Raw genomic sequence first — 24,132 nt, 5'->3', positions numbered from 1 at the left:
TATTGACAAGGTCTTGACAAAGAAGCCATTCGGGTTTTAAGAACAGCCATTCTGCAGGTTGTTACAGGACAAAGCAGGGGAAAACCACTTAGGCTAAGATGCCAGCCGGGTAAGATGGATTCCGGTGGAGACACTGGAGGAATTGTCATTAGGATAAAAGGTTCTGGGGGCGAGAACGCAGTAACAATGGCTGAGAGACAATGGTGATGATGTAAAGGCTCTGATTGATGATCTGAGAGCGTCTAATCAAAAATTGTGATGGTCTTGGTTGAAGCCGATGTGACTCTCATTTGGTGATTGAGTTCTTGAACAACATAATTTCCATAATAATATACCAAGCGTCAAGCTGGGAGCACGTAAATCTAAAATCTGCCAAATAAACCCCGCATGATCAACGTCACCTTCCCCGTGGACACTCCCGAGAAGATAACAATCGAAGGACAGATTGTTAGGTCCTAACGCTAAACATGTACTTGAAATGAAATTTACTGAAGGCTTGTCTCTAACGCCGATTAAGAAACCGGGCCCTGATGGGAGTCACGTTCATATAGATCTACATTGAAATGTAAAGGTGGTAGAATTATAGCTTGGTGCAATTTTAGATGTTTTTTTGGAGTAAGGGGTATTTGGTCATCATCACCATCCTCATCCTCATTGGTAAGTGATTAATGAATACTGAATTTTAGGTAACTGAGGCGTCTATGGCGCCAACTGTGCAGCCACAGTCGCCCTCAGTGTTTTGGCGGGCCGTAACAATTGTACCGCGCTGCTAACGTTGTACCGCTTTCCTTACATCTCAAATTTTGACATGTCCAATTACATTGCTTCTTCCATTATGGAATCAATCACGCTATCGGGGAAACTGGAAACCTGACGATTCCACATTTATTCTAACCTAGAATACCCTTATAACTTCCATTGTTGCACAGTCAAATTACACATTGTTGTGGAATAAGACTTCCAATTTACCATTGTTGTAAAATCAAACCGCCATTTTTGAAAAATGATGCCAATAAGATGCGCAATGAATTATTTGTGCACTTGCGTGTTGCTCGGTTTAAAGTTTTGTAAATATTTAAACGGTTGTTTCTATCCGTGATGAAAAGTTACAGTGGTGAAACGATGGAAAAGTTTTGCGTTTCCAGCATGAATGATCATTCGAAATGGAAGAGATAAGGAATGAATACAAGTTGGGATATTTGAAAGAAGGTCCTTCTTCACACGGATGTATTGCTATACATGTGTTCTAAGACTCAATTTGGTCACCTGATTTACACTTTCACTGTTTTACTGTTTCGCCACTGACCTTGGGAGATCCTGTTTGGCAATATTAAGGATTCTCGCGAGGATCTCAGATTCCTGCAGAGATTCAGTTGGAAGATTGAGGCAGGACTAATCCTTGGTGGCTCAGAATAATCCTCCCGTCGTGAGAAAAAGATGGTGGTCGGATGCCACCACGCCACGAATAGCTAAAATGACCAGAGCATAGTCACGATAGAATATTTGAAAACATGATGTATGTTCATTGAGGGCTCAGCGAGAGGCCTAAATGAGCACTTGTACCCATTGAACGTATTGCTCAATCTAACGGCGAGAAAGCGTTGTTTTATTGGCTTCTCTAACTTTGATTTTGTGTCCAATTTGGGATTTTCCGAATTCCTTTTGTTTGTGATATTTGTAACCGGTCTTTTTAACAATAGTGAGCGTGAAAAAGATGTCACCGCTGCATCCACTGTCCATTTGTTATGCGGCTTATAGTAAAAAGCGGCTTTGTATTTATCAACACACGGTCATCCGATAGGCAACTGTTTCCGTAATGTGACTAGCCGCTAGCCAGGAAACTGAGTCTACATTCCGTAAAGGCTGCCGGCCTGCGCAATATGGTTCCATTCTAGCGAAGAATAGCCAAGCTAATCACGGAATCTGTGTAATTATGGTCATCACAATACGCGCCATGAAATATTAATATAGCGCCATTGTGCGAAGGATGTTCAATTTTCCCCGCGCTATTCAGTCCGTGTTTTCATCTCCTGTTGAGTATTGTGCGGTATTGTTCGAAGCAAATTACCTCATTCAAATACTGTTTGAAAACCATCGGAGAACTGGCAGGACTGCATGGAGTCCGGCTGTGTTTTATCGATATTCCTATAAATTATTCCGTTGGTTGTCCGGCCGGATAACGGCTCTTGTATAAACGCTGCGCGTCATTCGCGCCACGCCGTGAGGAAAGCCGGCCCTGATTTCTCGCGCGGTAATTGAGAATGATCACAATTTCCTCCGCCATTTACGACTTGTCACCTTACGAAAAGTCTAAAGTGATAAATCGTTAAATCACAAGAATACAGAATCCGGGTTCGCGGAAGATGTATAAGGTGTTATTCTGCCGATTTGAATCGATTGGAACTGCATTTATTGACAACAACCTGGTGTCTTTCTTTTCAAGATGCAGTTGCCGCCGCTGGAACTCACGCTTGGCTCCAGCGGGTATTTACCAAATTATGCTCACGTCTCCAGTCTATCTTCTAGTCGACTCTTGGCTTCGGTCTTGCGCCCATGAAGACGTTTTTCTCTGGCCGGCGGTGAGACTGCGATACGATCAGTTCCGGAGTCGGAAGCATCGCGCTATCCTCGTTGGAAGACCGCTATCATCAGTAGCCGGGCTTGCACAGAGACCGAGAAAGAATGAACCCATTCAGGGCGATAATGGGGTTTCTTTTATGCCGCATTAAGCTCCATGAAATAGACAGAGATTTAATTACTGGCTATAGAGTGTGAATGAGCGGAGGGGAGTTAAGAACAATACGGCCAGATTAGCGACATTGGCAAGGGTTTAGTCGCAACGATAGAACACAGGAGCGACGAGGTATCGAGTTTGGATGAATCATGAGCTATTGTCAGTTTATTGGAGATAGAATGATAGCCAGCCAAAGGTGGGGTATACATGGCGTTCGGGGAGCGGGCGTCACGACTGGATTAACCTCTCCGGGGTATAGATCGATACACAGGGTCTTCACAGAACTTTGATCAGTTGTGTTGCTCGAGAAATGTTCGTTATATGTAATTTTTTCCTTGTTTGTTTCGCCGATATTGCGGGCTAATCGTTATTTTTGTTATTAACTTGAGACAATGGCGCAAAGAAATCAACACCTTGCTGGGATATATGCATATCGACCGGGGTTTCTGAAAGCTGATTGGCATACTAAGGGACTGGTCTGATCAAAAAGTGCGTTTTGCTGATTCAAAAACGACACCTTATGCTTATGAAAGCATTGCTTACCCAATTTTCATTCGTTCAAAGACGACTCGGCGACCATTGCGATTTGTACTTGAGACTGCGATGCAACGGAGTTGCCGTTGTTGCTAGAAGCTGGAATCCCCGATTTTGCAGTTCTGTGAGGATCCACCAGGTCATGAAACTGCAATATTCGCTAGTTGACTTTGGATAGATCTTGTATGTTAGAGCGGGGCGCTCTCTGATCGAATTCACTCGTTTTTTTACGAGAATGAAAACCCATCTTACCCTGCTGTGTTCAGGAGACTAAGGCATACATGACGTAGCTCTTTAAATAAGTGTCATTCGGGCCAAGGTGCCGAAGTAACCCCATAGAAATGAATCCTATAAGCGAATTGTTCATCTCTAAACGAAAGTCAATGCTCTGAACGAGCATCTTTTGTAGCTGGCGCACGATTTAATTCCTGGCCAATATTCCTTAAGGATGAGACAATAGCAACGCAATTCGAGAGTCAATATCTCCTCTGTGTGATGAAAACAATCATCATCACAAGATCCAGCTTGTCATTCATGAGATGACTGAACATAGAAGGGAAAATAACGCCTGCTAGATCGAGTGAAATACTCATCAGGGACCGCGCCGCACTACAAATTGCGCCCGTGTGCCATCTTCGCATGACAATACCGCACAAAACCTAGTCCCGCAGTCATCAAAATTCAACATTCATCCCGGTGACACCGTACAATACAACCCAAGGAATCCTGATTCGAGGATGTAATCATTATTTTCTAAATTAATTTCAAACGCCAATGGCAAGCTGAGAGGCTTTGGGCAAGTCCTATGGGTTGCCGAGATGAATTGATCGCCTCTCTTGGGGAGGATTCCTCTGATAAGGTCCATCCCGCGATATCTTTCTCTAAACTCTATAGCACTTAACGGCCGGTTTACACGCCGTATTTTCCCTAATTGCAGCTATAATAAAAGTCGGATGAACACTCTTAGCTGATCTTTTCTAAAATCCAATCAGCTGATACGTGATGCTAAACATTATGAGGTCAGGATGTGATACTATTTTTACGTTCTGGTATTTTTGATGATAGTCTTTTAACCGATTCTGTACAGCACGTTTTCTGCATTATGAAGTTGCTTTTCAGGTTTTCTGCATTTTATGGAGGGTAATCTGCGCATCTTAGCCCACGGGGTGCAATAGGTCACCTTGCAGGTATCAACGCTTTGGTACATTTGATTGGTATTTGCTGCTGTGCACTACGTGACGTAATCACTTGTCTCAATGTTAGTTGGTTAAACCAGAAGAGGGGACCTGAACGATAACAACGTAAACACTGCACCGGATCCGTTGACTTGGTACCACTGAAAATTAGGGTTGGAGACGTATGAGATATGTTCCGTTGGCTTGGCATTACTGGAAACAGGGCTTGAGATGTGTTTCGTAATTGAGTTGCTTTGTGTGTAACAAAGCTTATGTCTGGAGTGTTGTTGCATTGGAACACAACCTATATCCGGCACCAGAGATATGCCGAGATATAAGTAGTCAATTTCTTGGGTGTTTCACTTAAAACCATCAGCGTTTCAGCATGATAGCATCGGTTAGTGATCCCTTAGTCATGACGTATTAATATTGAGCGAAACCAGCGGTAGATGTGGTGAAGAAGACGAAAACTATATTGAAAATCACAAAGAAATTTGCGATCAAATGAAAACATAAGGATTTGTGGATGCAATGAATTAATGATAGCCCGGGGAAGGAGCTTTTTCATGCACAGACCGCCGTTTGTTCAAGCTACAAATATTTCACATCGTGCACAAAACGTTGAACAAACGTTTTGTCTTTTTCTTCCGGAAGCTGCGGGTTACTGAATAGCTGCTGAAGTCGCCCATTGCGATTGTTTATCCTACGGTATAAAATGGCGTTAAAAATTCATGATCGGGTAAAATTTTTATAACACTACCGATATTATACAATAAATTCCATTAAGGCGGGTGAATAGCATTGAATAGGTTTAATAGTTTCGCAGCAAATATCGTTACACCGTCTTTCTTTGAGTGTTTCTGCTCATTGTCCGATTGAGAAACGTGATTGCAATAGGTCATTAGCTTGCGGACATTATGGCTTCACATGTCGATGCATTTGTTTTGCCACAATGACGGTTTTGACACTAGAATGATTTTGCAGCACCAAAGGCTTACATCATATGACATACCCTATAGGTTGTAGGTTTCTTCTGGCTGCTGCTGATGAAAATTGTATCGCCGCCCGCATATTCGGTCACTACATGTTCCAGCGATACTAGGAAGTTTGCTTATTGCGGGTATGACGTCCTACCATCGAAATTCATGTCTGAAGTGTACCAGCCTGAAGTTGGCTACTTATTTCTTACTATTTATTCCCGATTCTCAAGTGAATTACTATTCCTGGTTCTTAGTGTAAGGGCTAAGTCAATAATTCACTGAATCAAATTGACCCCCGCGGTAGATTTTAGTCTGCAGATCTTGTTCGGAACGAAACATGGGACTCAACAAGCACGCTTCGGTATACACGTACGGATTCTCCAAAATGCCTCCTCCTAAATTCGCAATAACTGAAAATATCACGAGTTTGCTCAGTTATGAACAGGTAACGTGGATGTCCCCGGTCAGTGATCTCCAATAGACATCGGTTGCCTAATCGCGCAAGAGAAAACTCATTATAACACCACATAATTGTAAATATTTACATTAATTTTTCATTATTTTTCCATTCATTCTACGCGCATTGGTTAGTAATTTCCTCTCGCTGGTTATCCCTTGTCCAACAATAGGATTGCAACATTCACTCGGACAGATTTATATTCTCTGTGACAGTCTCCAGACGACTTGGGAAACACCGCTCGTCGCGTTTAAGCAAACTGAAATGAATATGCCCTTAAATCGCGGCTTTATACTACCTTTCTACGGCCAGTGCCCCCGTTAACGAAATGAATGGTTATCTTGCACTGTCAACACTAAACTCAAGTCCATTTCCTATGGGTAAACTGGATCATAAACCTGCATTGTTCTGTTCATAACTAACATTCTGTTATGAAAATAGACGCAATTGTTGACAATGACATGAAACAATTAATGGCACAATCTGTTTTATAATAACTTCATCGAGAGAAATTGATGAGTTTTTCGAAATGTCTCAGTGCTGGTCGAAGCTCGAGGAGGGGGCAATAGTGCTTAAACCATCTGGGTATACCGTCCAACATTGGTATTATATCAAACATTTATACAACAAAATATCAATCAGGGAGTGAACTTCAGTACCACGGGCGTGGCCATGGATCTGGCGTGTCCTCATTGGTACCAAAAAGGTAAATGTGTCATCCGTAGTGACACAGAAAGTCACCCAAGTTAATTCTGCATGACCCTGACCCAAAGACGTTTGTACCAGCCAAAGTTTGACAATATTGTTATTCCAAGTCGTCCCAGGCATATCTGCATGGATAAATGTTCTTAATTAATAACCCTATTGTCGAAGTCAGGAGTGAATAATGTTATTTCCTCTTGTCGAAGTGCAGGCAGATGTGGTTTGAGAGAAAGCGACAAATGCAGACAAAGTAAAACAAAACAAATCAGGGAGGGTTTGCAGTGACCCGAAACTGTCCGGGAGAGTTTACAGATGGTCGATCTCTCTGTCCGATCGCACGACTCAGTGGGACTCGTCCCTAACGTATCTGATGGGCAGATCGGTGCCTGGACCAGAGAGCGGGGAGGTCATTCCGTGCGATTGAACTTGCTGGTACGCCGATTTCAGCTATCGTTCTTTACAGATTTTGCCAACACCGGATGCGTTAACGGGACAAGGCAATGACTTCCTTATGCTCAGTCGGCGAAGCTATGGTAAGCCGGTAAACGCGTATATGTACCTGCGTCTTCAACGAGATGGAGATGAAACGACCGAAGATGCGGTCTCGCCTCAAAATATAACTTAGTCCTCTGCGTGTCGGCTTCTATCACGAGTCTTCTTCCCATTCAGTCTCCAATCTGCCTGTAGATGTTTCCACAGGTCAGACCCGGCCAAACTGCTTTCATTACATTGAGCAGTATGTGGTGAAACTCGTCAAGTTTTGCCTAGGTTTGCAATGTAGAAGAAGCAACTGCGCTACCACACCGTTCTCAAAGCGCTATCTCTGAGATGGCAACGGACGAATGCGGAGATATCCAAAGCTGCAGGGTTCTCTGTCTGAACCTAGAAGTGAAACTAGCTTTTTTCAACTTTCCATTAAGTAAGCAAAGGTGACACATTGTTATCACGATTCCGATGATGTCAGTGGTCGGATGTACATCGCTTATGTGCTTTCGCTGATAAACTCGCCCACGGGATGGTGTAACAGCTAGCTGGTTTAGAATAAAGGCCGCGCTGATGTAAAACTGAAAGATAAGTTCCCAAGAGTACGGCTCCATCGCCGACCATATCCCCGCGAGAAGGCTCCATCGCAGACCAATAACGGGGCATACAATACTAGGCGCGGTGGGGCTTCGAGGAACCGGTACGCAATCAGGCGCAGTCGACGGACGTCATTCAAATTTTGGGGCAGGGGAATCGGGATATTGTGGCTGTGACAAGGGTTTAATTGAGTGCAATGGTGAGGGACAATGTATATAAAGGGAGAGAATGGGTCAGAAGAGTGTGGCTACTTTTGTGGGACGAGTTTGGGGAAGCCAGGCGAAATTGGAAGCATTCATCATGGTTTGTTTGGGGATATTTCGCCGACAATTGAGTCCTGTTCCGACAGGTCTATTAGTACAAATATTCTGACAAAAGTTTGGATGACAGGTGTGGTACGGATAGTTTTCCAAGGGGCTGCTTTCAGTTTTTATGGCCGTAAAACAGATATAAGCGCAACGATGTTAAGTTAAAGATTTAAATTGTTCACCACCTGAAGCCATCGCGCAACTGCAGCCAGTCATAGCAAAGCTTTTCGTTTCTGCGGACCACTCGCCAAACGGAAGGTCACGCGCCTCTCCTTTTGTTGTGATCTTTTGTGACATAAGACAATTGAGAGGATTTTAGAGATTTATCGAATTGAGTAACGAGTGATGGTTCGCATCTCATCAACAAAGTCGAAATTATTAAATACGTTTCGCTATCACAACAGGATTTGACTTAAATATAATATTTCTGAAAGCAACAAAGACCCAGCGCATACGGCCGAGTAGGTCTATTTATAACGTATTCAAAGTTAAAATTTAATTTTCAAATGGATGCATTATTTAGTAGACTGTGCGTCATATGTTTTGGGGCTAAGTTGGTTTGTAATCATCAGGATTAAAAAGCCATTACATCTCATGAGCTACTCCAGACAATTGCAAAAGGGCGAAGATTTTCATGGGTGCTTTGTTGAAGTTTTCCGCACTTTTAGTTTGACATATCTAATAATCTTATAATTTCCTACTACCTTGCATTTGAGAGTTCAGATCCGGCGCTTGCTTCAAAGTTTGAGGATAGATAGGTCATCAGTGAAATGAAGTGCGACGAAGTGACGACCAAACTGTCCTGAACAGATATATTCAGCGAGACGATGAAGATGTTCTTATTTCAACTTTCGAACGAGAGGTGTAACGTTTTTGTGTGTTTTCGGTTCTGAAGGCATCCATTGGCGTGAATTGTTTGAAGCTTAATATTAATGTCAATAAACTGTCATCTAAAGTGTCAGAATGAAATGAAATAATCACCAGCACTAAAAACCATTAACGGCGTTTTTCGACCCGGTGTTCTAGAAATAATCGGGATTTTATCGTGACCCGCGCAATTAATGGTGTTAATTGTTCAGCAGAATATTTACAATTTTCTTGGTTCTTTCGAGGGTCGCTCGGGAATATGATAAAACTATTTGCCCAAACATGTCATTCAGATCATTGGTAATAGTGTCAGACTGATTGCTTGGTGCTGATTAGAGCTTTTCACGCTTGATAAGCTGCCTACATGCGAAAATAAACCAGCAACCAAGGGATAAATGCTATCTCATTTGTTGGGGAAATTCACTGATAACTCCTGAATGCCGCCATATTGCAAGATTGCTTTCTTCCGTTGATTCTTACGGTAGTTTCGCATTGTCTGTTTGACGTTATGGTTTCCTGCAAATCAACGGTTGAACGGCGTCTGACTCTGTTTAATTGGGAACCAACAGAGCGTTTTGATGTTAAAATACCAACGCATTATTTCATATTTTCCGTCGTTTATTACTGGGAAAGGTGTCAATACCGACAACTCCCATGTGACCCCTGCAAACGATGCCAAGTCATCATTCCACGGCTAGATTGGCGCATGCGTAATTGAGCGCACTGAACCGGATGACAGTCAATGACAGGAAATACAGTGGTGTAATGGAAAGAAAGTGAGGCTGATTTAAATTCGCATAATTGATAATTTCTGCTTCTGCCATAATTCGTTATGCCACGACTTTCGGAGTGATATGGACTTAATTGTCACAGCTTGAGAAAGAAAAAGTCGTTCCAGTGCATGAGTTAAGATTTCCTTCCATTTAACAAAATCTTGCCATATAGACGTTTTTCTTCTTCGAGATTTTCCGTCATGAGCTATAGCGCTGCATTCCTTTCCCACTCTCTCTTAGTAGTTTGTCGTAGAAGCGACCCGGCGCTGAAAGTTGAATTCGCGTTATATACCATCCGTTACCATCTCAAATTTTAGGTCCGCCCGTCACGTAATTGATATCAGGACAGACCTGAGACAGGTTCGCCACATCCTTATTTTTAAATTTCGCACTTGTTTCCCGTAGAGCCATCTACGATTGTAACTTGGAAGCGTTCCAACTACAATGGAGGTTCTGGTGTAAAAGCTGAGATTTCCCAATCAATAATTATATATGTAATAATTACATTGTGGGGGCTATGTGAATATGAAGTAACACATGTGGTCAATCAATTGTTTAAGATCGACCAAATACAAGAGTCCAAAGCATTTATAACAACCGGCCTCGTGGCTTAGTTGGTTAAAGCGCCTGTCTAGTAAACAGGAGATCTCGAGTTCGAATCTCGACGAGGCCTACTTTTTCCTCCAGACAATTGATGAACTTTTTTACCTCCATCGACTTGGACATCCCAAAGAACTTAAATCATCTTTGACATTGTTGAAATCGATATTCATCATAACAACCGGCCTCGTGGCTTAGTTAGTTAAAGCGCCTGTCTAGTAAACAGGAGATCTCGAGTTCGAATCTCGACGAGGCCTACTTTTTCCTCCAGACAATTTGTGAACTTTTTTTCCTCCATCGACTTGGACATCCCAAAGAACTTAATTCATCTTTGACATTGTTGAAATCGATATTCACCACAATAACCGGCCTCGTGGCTTAGTTGGTTAAAGCGCCTGTCTAGTAAACAGGAGATCTCGAGTTCGAATCTCGACGAGGCCTACTTTTTCCTCCTGACAATTTATGAACTTTTTTACCTCCATCGACTTGGACATCCCAAAGAACTTAATTCATCTTTGGCATTGTTGAAATCGATATTCACCATAATAACCGGCCTCGTGGCTTAGTTGGTTAAAGCGCCTGTCTAGTAAACAGGAGATCTCGAGTTCGAATCTCGACGAGGCCTACTTTTTCCTCCTGACAATTTATGAACTTTTTTACCTCCATCGACTTGGACATCCCAAAGAACTTAATTCATCTTTGGCATTATTGAAATCGATATTCACATTGGCTGCAATTGTCAAAATCGAAAATAATTCAAGTCTAAATTCCGATTTTTTAAACGAACTTGGCTAAAATGAATCGTCTTGGTCACGTTGTGTCCCTATGAACGGTTTACCAGCGTACTCAGTCATTGAGATAGTACTCCGGAGAGCTGTCGCTATTGATGTAATTGTTGATGACCATACCGATACCTAAGGGTCAAGTGATGCTTCCAGCCTCCCCAGCAGTCCATTAGACGAGGCATTGTCATAAGAGAAGCTGCTTATTAAGAGGGTCAGAATAGACCTTTGTATGGCTTCCTCTGTCCACCTGGGCTCTCGAGTAATCACCTGATTGTCACATACTATGACCAGATGATCAGATCGGGTTTCAGTCATTGGAGATTTGTACCTTTAATTCATTAAAAGGGGAGTATAGGCATGGCCCTAGGGTGCCACTTTCGGAAAAAGTCACCAAATTACCGCCACTTGAACTCGCGTAGCTTTCAAGGAACTGAATTCCCTAGCTCGTCACAGTCCATCGAATGAGATGTAAAACCGATGTTTCTTAGTTTGTCTGGTACGGTGTCTATGCCAGGTAAGCAAACTATCCAATTAAGTGAGTAACATGAGTAGCTTGCGTGGACTCTACCTTTGGCCAAAGTCGGAGTCGCTGGGCCAATAGACCCAACTGGTGCCTAATCGTAGTGGCACGTAGATACGCTCATCCCGCCTTGGAGGAGGAATACTTCCTGTAAAAAGAACCTCATAACGCAGTGCGAACGCTGAAGACGAATAAGAAGAATGAGAGGATTCTGCCACTAAAAAGAAGGGATTCTAAGGTGGTGTTTTAAATACACCACTCAGAAGGGCTTGAGATTGAAGTGGGACAGCGGGAAATACCCAAAATCGCCGCTATACGTCGCCACGTTTAGCATCCTATCATTCGCCAGTAATTGTAATAATTCATATATCTGCCATCACAAATTTGATGCCTTCTGGACGGAGAAGTTTAATTCCGTATACGTATCGATATCAGCGTCTTCTTTGATGGAGTACATTTCTTACAATGTGAATATCATCTGTCATAATTACAGGGTTAATACTAAATGCCTTCAGGTGAATGGGAGATATACAAACAATATTATTGTCACCCAATAATTAGAAGGCATGTGCCACCTGAACATCGTTGTCACCAATCCAATTAATGGCGCACAGAAGCCACTATAGCATTAGTCGATTCATTTGAAAAAGTATCCGTGGCCGGGAGTGGTTCTGATCCGTAAGCCGCTTATATCACTGATCAAGGATTCTCAATGACGTTGTTAGTGTTGTATGCGTCTGATGATTGTCCCTTGGAAGAATGACTGGTTCCGTGATCAGTTCGACTCGCCTGGCTAATGAGTCGATCGGTAGCGCCTTCTATTTTTGTACGACGTCACGTCCTGTTCAGAAAACGCCACTCGTTATCAAGATTGAGAAATTGTCTCGTGATCCTTGTTATACGAAGCTAACATTGAGCAAAGTCCTTTTTGTAAGTCAACCTACGATAGATCAATCTTTATCCAGTTTGAGTATGAAAAGCTAAGAAATATACTTCGTTTTAGGCCTACATGTCATAACTTGTGTTACTGACACAGTTCATGTTGGGCGTCTACAAAGCGCGTTTGAAGTACCTCGAAGCCTTTGATATTGAAGACCAGGTTGAAAAAAAAAGCTAGGTCTACATGTGTCATTCGACGAGGCGGCAGAAAAGGTTTGAATCATCGGTTGATTGTTGTACCAACAATGAAATGATAGTTGATGCTGCTTCAGTGACGTAAAACATGAAAGGCGAAGAATTGAAAAAGGTCAAATCACATTGTGGGCTGTTTGAGGCTTTGTTGAGATGTAACTTGAAGAAATGCATCAAAGTATGCCAAAGAATACAGGCGTCAGGTTGTTTCTTCTCGCTATAAAGAAAGCAGTTGTCCAGTCTTGGTTGGTATTGTGTGCGAGAAGCAAAGCAAACTTTAGAAGGGTTGTTGTCATACAATAGTCGGACATTCCCCAGCATTTCCACGGCGATGAGAAAGTGCATTGTGAGTGCGATGCAGCCTACGCAGAGTCTAGTCATGAAATGAATTGACTCGACCACATTGCTCATCCCACAAGGGAAAAATGAGCACGTGATCATGAAACATATTGCACGAAACGCCAACTGTCGTCATGAGGAACATTTTGTGAAAGTGTATCAGAGTGCACAATGACTGGACAGGTTATCTCACCGAATTATTTTCTGATCAGGAGAAAGATGGATTTCAGCCCAGAAAATCATTAGGCCTAGTCTAAAAAAATTGTCTCGGCTTTTCCACTTCTTTCACAGAGAGACCGGGGAGTCGTCGTTGAAAGGCCGAAGTAAAAAAGAATAAAAAGATGATGGCAATCGTGAAAGTGAAAGATACCTATTTTCGGACGGAAGTTCAAGAATGAAAAAATAGTGACGCTCTTCTAGTGGTCATTTATTGTAATAATACGGCAACAGTCCTTGTGTCAAGATCAATATACTGGAAACAATCACCATAGAAAAGCGACGACAAATAAATTGTCTTATTGGGGTTCGATCTCGAGATAATTCAAAGCAAAAGGACCGAAGCACAGTTGGCTTCACTGCGTATAGACGCATCGAGCCCCGGTGAAGATGGTCGCTTCACGCCTGATCATCCCTGAGGCGAAACATCTTGACTTCTGGTCTTCTCTCGGTGATTAGAGCACGGTTGAGTTGAGCAATAAATTGGACACCGGATTATCGGTGAACGTATCGGATGTAAAGAGAAAAGAAAGGGGATGATGATGATGATTACTTCTATGGTTTCTTGTTAACATGAGATGACTGAAGTGTGGCAGGCGGGAATTTCAATATTATTTATCATCAACAGCGGTTTCGAAAGGTTTGATCTACATTTCTTTAGTTTTTACTGTGTGGGTGGTTTAATCCATTATATCAATAAAAACATCTTCCAAGACCAAGAGAAAAACGCGTTCTTGAAACTGTCAATAATTTCGAGACTATGCCCAGCTGAGGAAGCCTACGCCACAGCGACTTTGTCCTTGTTTATGCTAATTCGGTAGATGTGACCTGTTCTTGCAGCCTACCCTGTCCCAACAACTTTCCATTGCCCCCCTCCCCTCTCGCCGATACAACTCAGTCCCAATAGTAACAATAGCATGTTCAATTGTGCCCTCCCTTTCAGTCCCTGTCTCCTAATCCAGTCAAGTTGATAACGTAGCCTGTCACACAATGTGCTAATCTGATGGAGGGCTCCCTCGGATGAATGGTCGCACCTGCACGTCTTCTTCCTGTTATCATATTCGGTATCCTGTCACAATTAAAGGGGCATGACACCGCTTAAGACGCGAGTAATTAGGACAAATCCCATCTTAGCACGTCTCGGCTGTTAATTTATCAATCTGCTGAAGATGACTTCCTCGGAAGGATTTTGTGTAACCCAATAAATTGTAGTTTTCAAGGAGGCCAGACATGAAGAAGTGCTGTTGACGATGACGGTATGTGATTACTTTCCACCAAATACTTTCATCAGAAGCGCGTACTAACGTTTGACGAGAGAATCTGCGAATGAGTGGTCAACCTATCCGCGCAGTGGTTTGAGGCAAATAGTGCTAATTAGGACGAGTAATTGAAATATTGGAGCCAAAATCGCAAACATGTATGCAATGGTATGTGGTTCAACGCCAAAGTTTTTGAATGATAACCTTCACGCCTTGATGGCGCTGTGATGCATTGCTTCACAAGCCCATCACTCCCCGATATTTTCCACGGTAAATCCATTTTGTTCGTGAGTTATCAAGACTTTGTGGGATTTCATTAATTTCAAAATACCCATTATACCATAAAATAACATCACAACTTCAGAAAATTTTGATCATCATGGTTTTGGTTGAATTAAATGACGAATAATTCGGGTGATTTTATCTCACAAGCAACCCTTTACCAATGAGACTGAAGGTTATCTGCAACCAGCATCTCATCCGCTCTTAAAGGTACATCTGACAAACGAATTAGAGTAGTAACCTAGCCTTTTTCATTCAGGCTTTTGAGCTTCAACTGCAAAAATACTTATGCTTCCACCAATGTTAGAACTGGACACCAAGAATGTGCTCGTTTCTGCTGCAAAAATACATCTGACCAGTTGCAACCAGAATACCTCTTGCCATCTGTAACCAGAATACATCTGATCAGCTGCAACCATGCAGAATGCTTCTGAACAGCTGCAACCAGAATACCTCTTGCCATCTGTAACCAGAATACATCTGATCAGCTGCAACCAGAATACTTCTGATCAGCTGCAACAAGAATACATTTGACCAGCGGCAACCAGAATACATCTAACCAGTTACAACCAGAATACTTCTGATCAGCTGCAACCAGAATACTTCTGACCAGCCACAACCAGAATACATTTGACCAGCGGCAACCAGAATACATCTGACCAGTTACAACCAGAATGCCTCTGACCAGTTACAACCAGAATGCTAGTGCCTCGAGGATCAGCTGCAAGTTGAATACCTCTGCTGAACTAGATAACGTCAGAATACCTGGTTGATGCCCAGTCGAGAATGCTTCTGCTTCGACTAGAATGTCTCGGATGCAATAGGGGAGTCTGCGGCTGCACACCAGCAATCGAGCTTTAATACTTAATTGCTTTGGGGCTGGTGTGTTTGATCAAGCTGTATGGCGTTATCACCAGATCGTCATCGCCATTTGACCCGGCACAAGAGGCCATACACAGGATGCATTCTCCTAATGAATAGCCAACGATAAGACGCTTGTTATCTTATGAATCCCTTCCAAGGGGATGATAAACTGCTCCACTGATCCCATCATCCATCCAACATGCTCACTTAATAGGCTTTGTGTTTTTGTCATCACGAAAGACAATGCGCGGGGTTTCCTGTACGAAGTCTTTGAAAGGCTTTTCAGGAAGGTTCGAATGTTGATGAGTATTGGATCCTTTCCTATAGTGCGCGTGGGTCTGCTATATTTCTGCTCGAGTTGTTCACTGGCCGTTTTCAGCTGAACCAAGGGATCTTACCAGGATCCTGTTCCATCGTGTTCATTATGGAATCTTAGGTAGATAATCCACCTGGATCAGAACAAGGCACATTTCAGCCATTAAGAACAGGCGTGCCGTTATTCAACTTACGCCCGATGAGGTAGAGAAACAATCCGCACGCGGTGTACTCGTTTGTACTGGTGTTGACGTAGAAACAAACCCTGGAAGAAGTATCCGGCCCTATTGTACTCTGACGAATTATTGTATCTGGTTCTATTTATGGTTCTGTTCTGTCATTTTAACTGTGAGGGGAGGGTCCAAATAACGTAATGTCGACTTTAAATGTGATACAATGATACAAGTATGGATTTATGTGGCTCCATAGACAGCCAGATGCTCATAGTAAGACCCGGAATTCCCGTAGCGTGTCAGAGTTAGCTACACCAGCCGCACCTTAAGGTATCACCCACCGAATTAACACGGCCAGATTGCCAATTAAGACGGCAAGAAATAATGGATTTCTATGTTGAGATTTCCCAAATCTATCGACTTTTGTATGACATATTGTTATTTGTTCCTTAATTATATTGGAGCATGACAGTTCCTCGGGTGGTTTCATTATCTGCTGCAAGGCAGACACCTGTGCTCACCTTAAGGTTCCACTCATTGGTGAAGAGAGACGGTATTTCTTGTCTTTTCCAGTAGTTCTTTGTTCTTCTCAGCGGCTCGATATTTCGTGCTATCACCGACACGATACTGAAGAAATACGTGGATATCTTTTTCGTGGTAGTGACATTATTTAGACTAATTTACTTTTACTTGATTTCTGCACACCCGACGATTTTTATGGTTACCAAAATATTCGTTATCAAATAAAGCCATAATTTCTGGAAGTAAGGTCGTAACCGTTTCCTACGCCTGACCTAGTTTATACATATATGGACACGAAAAGATACCCTACAGCAAGCACGTACAGCCGGGTCATTTCACTGACCACAACTCAAACGGGCTCTATAACGCCATGCATACTACCTGCGGTGTACTATGAGAGTTGCGCACTAACTCCGAACACTGGCTCCAATGGTATGACGTGCATTGAACAGTTGTTCGCCGAGCTAGTAATGAGTACGCGATCGCACGGAATACGTACGCTCGATATAATCGGGGTACAATCGTCGATTTAAGGTCGAAAAAAATCACAAATATATTCGATAGGCTTGATATTATTTCCCAGTCCTGATTAAAACAATCGTAATTTTTTTTGGAAGTTATGCCGGGATTTTTAATGAAAAAAATCGACTTGTGTATATTAAGATATAACGCTTTGTATGCGACGGTAGCACATCCGAGGTGGTGCCAAACTATAGTCAGAGATACATGTACAAATCGCCATCAGACGTGCTTAAATCACTTAACTGGCAAATTCAGAGTTCTCTCTTGCTAATTGAAATAGCTACCGCCCTTAAAGGGTTAGCCCACTGATCTCATGCGTAACCCGAGATAGTAATAATCGTCTTCCCTGCGGTACAATAGTTACAATAGTGTGACAAACTCATATTTTGCGCAGACTAAAGATAATTGTATCTCTTGAGTTATTTTGATAGTATTCTGCACGAAACACTACACGCAGGATATATCTATATAAGCGCGTTCTTACAAAATGAATACATGGGATTGTTTTCATTTTTGTAAGCATTACTTCTTCTACACATTAGCGTTCGAAGAGAGCATCAAATTCTCAGGTCGGTGGATGTCGCGAATGGGCGGTGACCTTAAAGAATTTTTAAACATGACACCACGCGGTTTAACGTAACATTTCTATCAATTTAGCGAGTTTCTAATATTTTACAAAAAATCCTTGAAAGTTTCGCAGTTTATGCGCCAGATTTGAAATGTGTATACTGCAGAAAATCTGTCTGAGAAAGATGTAACATCATAAAGTTACTTGGTCATCTAGCAAGAAACGAACGCCAACAAACAAATGAAATATATTTAGGAACCTTTTTGTTTCGCATCCAAGGTAGCATCTCTCAAAGCTAGGACTATCATTTCAATTATCATCACAGGAACCAAACACGACAATTTGTAACCGATAGCTACCTGCAGGATAATCTAGCTATTTTCCTAAAAATACTGGCACCTTTAATTATTATTACCCCGTACATTTCCTACAAAGTGGCCGGGCTGTTAGCTATAGTGCTAAAATGGAGTAATAGCTCTGTTTGAATGGTTGATAGCACCGCGGGACCACTGCGGGCCTTTTGCGTGTCAAAGCTGACAATGCGCGTGTCACCGAGATCCACCTTATTAACTTCTCACAAAGACAGCGTTCTCAAAACCATTTGAAAAGCTGCGAAAATTACGGCATAATAACTGAGGGTGCATTATTACCGGGGAGAGGTAATGGCTGTCGCAGTACACAGGGCGGAATTATCACCAATTGTGTGTTTATTGTTAGGGCGATAAGACACCTCATGTGAGGGCCAAGCCCGCGGGCTATGATCGCCTAAGACTGATACAGCCTGTTCGAGGAACCGAGTTTTTTTGAATAATTCTATTGATATCGGAAAATATGCTCCAAAATTACATCCTACAAGAAAAGTTGACACTGCCCATAATTTTCCCAACAAGCACAGGGCCACAACAAATTTTGCTTCAAATCCAATATGGCCGCCAAAAAATCCAAAATGGCCACTAAAGATGTTAATGAACTTGAATTCATAGTGTTTATTGAGCCTCTTTCGTTAAGTAAACACACAATTCTATTAATAGTAACATACAAGTTTATGCATAATTATGCATTATATGAATATTCTAATTTTTCATTTTTGACTCCACGAATCAATAAAATAATGATGTAAATATTCTACATGATATTCGATTTCTTGATCACATAAATATCAGATAGAAACCGGAATAAATATTTGGTATAGTACCCTTAACTGACAAACAAACGTGGTTTATCGCGAGTTCAAATAGTCGAACCTTCCACTTTTGAAACTATTGAATCGTAAATAATCAGTTTTGAGGATGTCATTATTGTCATCAAAATCTTGCTGAAAACCAAGTACAGTTAATCAAGACACCTTTCAATTTTCGAGATTGTCCGATTGCAAACATAAGATTGAAACAACTTCAACTCAAACACGAAGCTCTTAGTCGTTTTAAAAGAGGTTTTAAACGTAGGATAATTACTCCATATTTCACGAGTTAATTAAACTCGATTTTATCGCGCTAGTTAACCTTTCAGCACGCGCTTTGGATCTAATTCTTGCGCGGAGGAGTACATCATTCAGAGCGTCATGCGCGAGCACTTTAATCTTGCAGGCGGCTTAATATGTTGTATCTTCTGCCTCGTTTGGAAGATAAGAGTCAAAGAAAACGCCATTATTAATTAAAGGTCGGGGCTTCTCCTACAGGTCATTGAGGAAGCCTTTCACTCTGACATCTATCCCCTTCTGGCCCTTGGAGCACCATTCTTGAATCAATGTAGCGGTATGGTTTGGAAGAAAATGCCATGGCTAGTTTCCTCAGAGGAAAAATATCGCTCAATTTTACCGCAGTGCTAGAATCACCACACAGCTGGAAGAATATAATTGCAGACGTCATTATGACCACTCCGCAGAAGCGGAGTCGCGATATCTTCTTAGGAATTTCAATCGCCGAGTACGACCCTGCGGCGGAGAATTGGTATTTGAGGATATGTCTTCGAGAGTACAAAACAGACAACACAAGTTAATGATGAGACCAAGATGATTCAACGTTGATGACAATTGGACGTTGTCTGTCCGGGTAATGGGGAGGCTCCACTTGAGGGATCGTGCAAGGCACACTTGGGGCCCAATAGTCGTTTGAAGGATCATCGAGATCTAGAAACTCCCCGTGTCTAACCAAGCAAAGGCTTTGTCGCTCTCTGACCGCCGACCATATTGGCGTATCAAGGAAGATCGCAAAGGTCTATGGTCTAATTTGAAGTTTTCATTTTGGAAGCTGAAGTTTGGATGATACTTAAAAAGTCATGAAAGCGGCTGAAGACCTCCACTATAAAGTGAAACGAGGGGAAAGTTGGAATGAAAGATTATAATGATGGGCGGTCGTGGTCATAGCAGAAAAGCACGAAGAAATATAGCTTTATAGAGTTTCAGATACAAAAATCACTTTCAAGCGACACATACAGCTGGGCACATATCACAACAAAATATAAGCGTTACTCTCAAATCTGACTTCATCGGAGGTTCTTTCGCGGCGTTTCCTTCGCGTTTGACGAATGACAGCCTTTTTAATACGCACTCGGTACCATCTTTATACAGTATTTAATTTCTGAAGGACAATCATAAACTTTGCATTAAAAAGTCACCCGGCCCCCACAGGTTTGCCTCTCTTGGCTGAGTGCTTTCAGGCCTCGCGGATCCATGTCTTCTTCCATTTAGCTACAAAGATCTTTTCCGGCGACGCGGACCAAAATAAGCGCCAGAAAAATCAAACACAACGTTATCCCCTGCATCAAAGACAACTGGTGTTGTTTGCAAACTATATATCTTCATAGGTTTTATTTGTGGAAAAAACTTTGAACAATCGCGTCTCTCATCGGTTAAGAAGGTGAGATGTGGTTTTTGTTCACGCGGTGACAACAGCTTTCAGGGCGCGACAAAACCCGTTGTTATGGGGCCGCACGGAGCGGAAACGGAAGTCAGAAGCCAAAGGTGGGGTAGTGTTGTCTAAAAGATGAATCAGCCTGGTAGACGGAAGAGCGGCCAATTAGTGTCGAAAGGACTCACACTGCTGTGTTTTATTTGATAATATTTCACAGGAGTTTACGAAAAATAAGTTGCCTGAACGGAAGGGTTGGTGTCTGGTTGTTTGGCTTGCGGATTATCTGACTTTTATGAGGTTCGCCCAGTGGCTGTTTTTGGAGAGTGAAATGGATCGGAGCAAAAAGAAAGTTATGACAATGATGATGGTTCATTGAAGAGTTTTGTAAGATCTATCTGAGACGCCTTATGGTCAATTCGCAGGTTATTTATTACTTACAGTAAGAAGGGGCCAGGCCGGTACTGTCTCATAAGCAATAGTCATTTGGAGAACTTGGTCCTCCCCAGCAGAAGTACAACATAGGGCCACGTTTGACACTTGCCGAATCTTTAAGAGTCCGTCACTGACAAGTGCTGCCATCTGAGCTAAATAATTGGAACTAGGCTTTTCCTGAAATAAAAAATCACGCCCGTTCATAGGGCGGGGGACGATTTACAGCTGGAACCCCTGAACCAGCTCCCGCAGATCCGTCATCCATCAAGTCTAAGCAAGTATGAACCTGGTTTAATCATGCGGTTTATCTTACTAATACATATACTGTCATTCAAGTCGTTTATATAACAAGCCAAAATCGGCCAGCGTTTCTCCCATGGGTACGTCGTCTATTCGTATTATGTAGTACTGATAGTCCACGGAAGGGGAGCTCTTTTGTTTAAATTGACCAGAACTTGGTATAGCTGTCCGCAAAGACTGATACACGGCAGGGGAACTAGGGAGGAAATACTTTCGTTTAAATTGACCAGAACCTGACTTCCAGCATTTACTCCCAGCATTTAACGAGGTAGCGCTGAGGTACAATTTGAAAACCGTTGATTGTTATTTAGCGTTCAAACTTCAATAAGTGGTTAACGCAGTGAAATAGGTTTTAACGAAATGAAATGCTGTTCAACGGGAATTCATTCCCGTTCAACGGTAAAGAAATAGTGTTGAACGGGAATTGGGCAATTGTGACCGCAATGGACCGCAATACTAAATAGCCCTACCAATGCACGCATAGTGCAGTGGCAATGCTGGCTCCTGACAGGTATCACAGTAACGCACTAGCAGCGCCACACAAGAAAAGTTAGTGGAACTAAAATTACCCGAAACCGAATTATCACGGAAATTCCCGAACAGGTGCGTGCGTCCGCCGAATGGAATGTCAAGGCCGTCGTTAAGGTAAACCAACATTCATTCTGGAAGTGGAAGTGAAGAAATTCACTTTACAAAACTACTGGTTGTGGCTTATTGACGAGTCTATGCAGCAATAAAAAGGGATGAATATTGAGAACAATCAATAGACAGTACAAAACACTGAGCTATAGACTGGCGAGCGTTGTGGTAAGTGGACAGATTGGTGCCGATAATTAGAGTTCCTGAATCTTTCACATGTTTCATGTAGGCCTACAAATCAAATCATCGGAGTAGCCCAGCTGCTAGCATGCTAGGCCTATAGTACAGACTACACTGTCAGTGACAGTCCCCTCTCTTTCTGGTCAGTCTGGGCACGGCCACAGACACATAGCAGTGAGTAAGTGTCAGCGAATGCCATGACAAAAGCAGCGATCGGCAGTGCAGTGCATGCAGAATAAAAAATGAATTCATGTACCGCGAATGTACGATGATGTCCCATTGATGATGATGCACGGTTTGGTTCTCTGAATGATCTAGCCTAGGCCTACAATACATCTCGTATGATGAAATCATTGAAGTTGGCCCACTCAACACTGACAGTCTCCATTTGTGTTGACTTGTCTGCTCGACAGACTCGATTGCAAGGTTTTGAAGAATGTGCGTCACACGATGTCGCCTCCGAGTCCTATTTTTGCCGTTGCATGCTGACGTCGCATCACTCGGCTTATAATTTTGATGGAGCTATTCATTTCTAATGTTTTGTTTTTCTTACTTCAGCCAGCAAAATGTCAGATTCCGGAAAGAAATCTAAATCAAGTAGTGCGCGGAGCACTCCAAAACCTCCGCAGTCCCCTGCGGCAAGTATTACTGCTGGTGCAGAACAGGAACAGCTGACCAATGGTGAGTTGATTTCATCTCCTTCCAGATGGGCGCCTATTTGCGGTGGCATGGCCGAACACTTAATGTGGAGTGGCCGAACTTCGATGAGTTATGGGGTCAGCTAATGTTGTTGATTATGACATGATGCCGAAAGCATCAAAGTCGGACCCCATAAATTCACTATTCTTTCCCTGACTACAATGTTCCACCACAAGGGGGGGTGCTGATCAGGAAAGAGGCGAATTGACGTTGAGGTAGTTCAATTAAGAATAATTAGTTTTTCTATTCGTACTGTTGATTGAAGTGAAATCTATACAGTGTGGCTGAGTGGCTCCAGTGTAACATTTTTCATTGTCAACTCTTTTCTAGGTAATGAGTTGTTACCAGCTGCTACGACCCCTGCCCCTGGGACCCCACTTCCGCCCACTGAAGGTCAGGAAGGAGATATCGTACCAGCAACGGATGGGGAGATCATCCCAGTGGAAGAGGGTGAAGAAAAAGATGGAGAGGAGGAAGAAACCAAGGAGGAAGAAAAACCAACAGTTTCTGTGGTAATTATTCTGTTTATCTGTAATTGATAGTGTTCTTCATGGAATTTTCTTTCAGTGGGACTATGGAAGAGGTTGATTTCTAATTGAAAGCAGCAGTTTTGCCAGGCAACTGTCCAATTGTTACGGACAAGCAGACATCTTGGCCTCGAAGCACCTGCCCTTTTGGCAACTGCATATAATAAATCGTAATTGACGACTCCTGAATCTATTTACTGATATCTCTTAATTTTCTGTTCACAGAAAGAACTCATCAAACAGCGAATCAATCTTCCAAATGTAACCGATGAGATGTGGCAAGATAAACATGATGACATGATGGACATCTTCATCGAGAACTCCCATCGTCTTTTGGTCGTGTACCTTGACTCGATCAACGGACTAGTCATGGAGCATAACATCCCCACGCACAGTGTCGACCAGCTGACGTATTTTATCAAGACCGAGAAACAGGAGGGGCCAATCTCTCATGATGTATTTTTGAAGACAGTCCAATATGGTACAGTCCGAGCTAATCATATTGAGAGTTTGCTCCGACTCATGATGGGCATTTATGCGCCGATATTTTTCGAGAATACGTCGTGGCCCGACAGTATCAAGAATGACTTCTCCGCTCAACTGCACAAGTTTCTTGCAAGTCTCACGGACACCCGCTGGAAAATGGAGGGAAAAACCGTCCTGTATGTGCCAAGTGAAGGCAAACAGTTCAACTCTGAGGTCGCTGCAAAAAATAAGGAGTTAGTCCAACGACTTGAAAGTAAGTACAATGAAAATGCCCCATGGACAAGCTGGATGAATCCAGACTTACAGCTGGG

The 24,132-nt window shown here is 42.5% G+C and overlaps 1 protein-coding gene and 4 non-coding genes across 6 annotated transcripts in view; all 5 read left to right on the top strand.

The window, feature by feature from the left end:
- Positions 1-10,209: 10,209 nt before the first annotated feature.
- On the top strand, positions 10,210-10,283 carry Trnat-agu (transfer RNA threonine (anticodon AGU)). Its single transcript has one exon. It is a non-coding gene; the product is annotated as a tRNA-Thr (tRNA).
- Positions 10,284-10,393: 110 nt separating this feature from the next.
- Positions 10,394-10,467, top strand: Trnat-agu (transfer RNA threonine (anticodon AGU)). Its single transcript has one exon. It is a non-coding gene; the product is annotated as a tRNA-Thr (tRNA).
- Positions 10,468-10,577: 110 nt separating this feature from the next.
- Trnat-agu (transfer RNA threonine (anticodon AGU)) lies at positions 10,578-10,651 on the top strand. The gene has a single exon. It is a non-coding gene; the product is annotated as a tRNA-Thr (tRNA).
- Positions 10,652-10,761: 110 nt separating this feature from the next.
- Trnat-agu (transfer RNA threonine (anticodon AGU)) lies at positions 10,762-10,835 on the top strand. The gene has a single exon. It is a non-coding gene; the product is annotated as a tRNA-Thr (tRNA).
- An 11,111-nt stretch (positions 10,836-21,946) lies between these two features.
- The window catches only part of LOC135495134 (dynein axonemal heavy chain 2-like), a 37,693-nt gene continuing 35,507 nt past the window's right edge, over positions 21,947-24,132 (top strand). For both annotated transcript variants that reach the window (XM_064783569.1, XM_064783568.1), the window contains exons 1-4: positions 21,947-22,097; positions 22,668-22,790; positions 23,139-23,320; positions 23,561-24,074. In XM_064783569.1, coding sequence (XP_064639639.1) covers positions 22,676-22,790; positions 23,139-23,320; positions 23,561-24,074 — 811 coding nt within the window. In that variant the 5' untranslated portion in view covers positions 21,947-22,097; positions 22,668-22,675. The remainder of the gene's footprint in view (positions 22,098-22,667; positions 22,791-23,138; positions 23,321-23,560; positions 24,075-24,132) is intronic.

Source organism: Lineus longissimus, chromosome 10 (genome assembly GCF_910592395.1).
Source record: "Lineus longissimus chromosome 10, tnLinLong1.2, whole genome shotgun sequence".
Taxonomy (NCBI): Eukaryota; Metazoa; Nemertea; class Pilidiophora; order Heteronemertea; family Lineidae; genus Lineus; species Lineus longissimus.
Note: the sequence above shows the minus strand (reverse complement) of the source record. Positions and strands in the feature narration are given on the sequence as shown.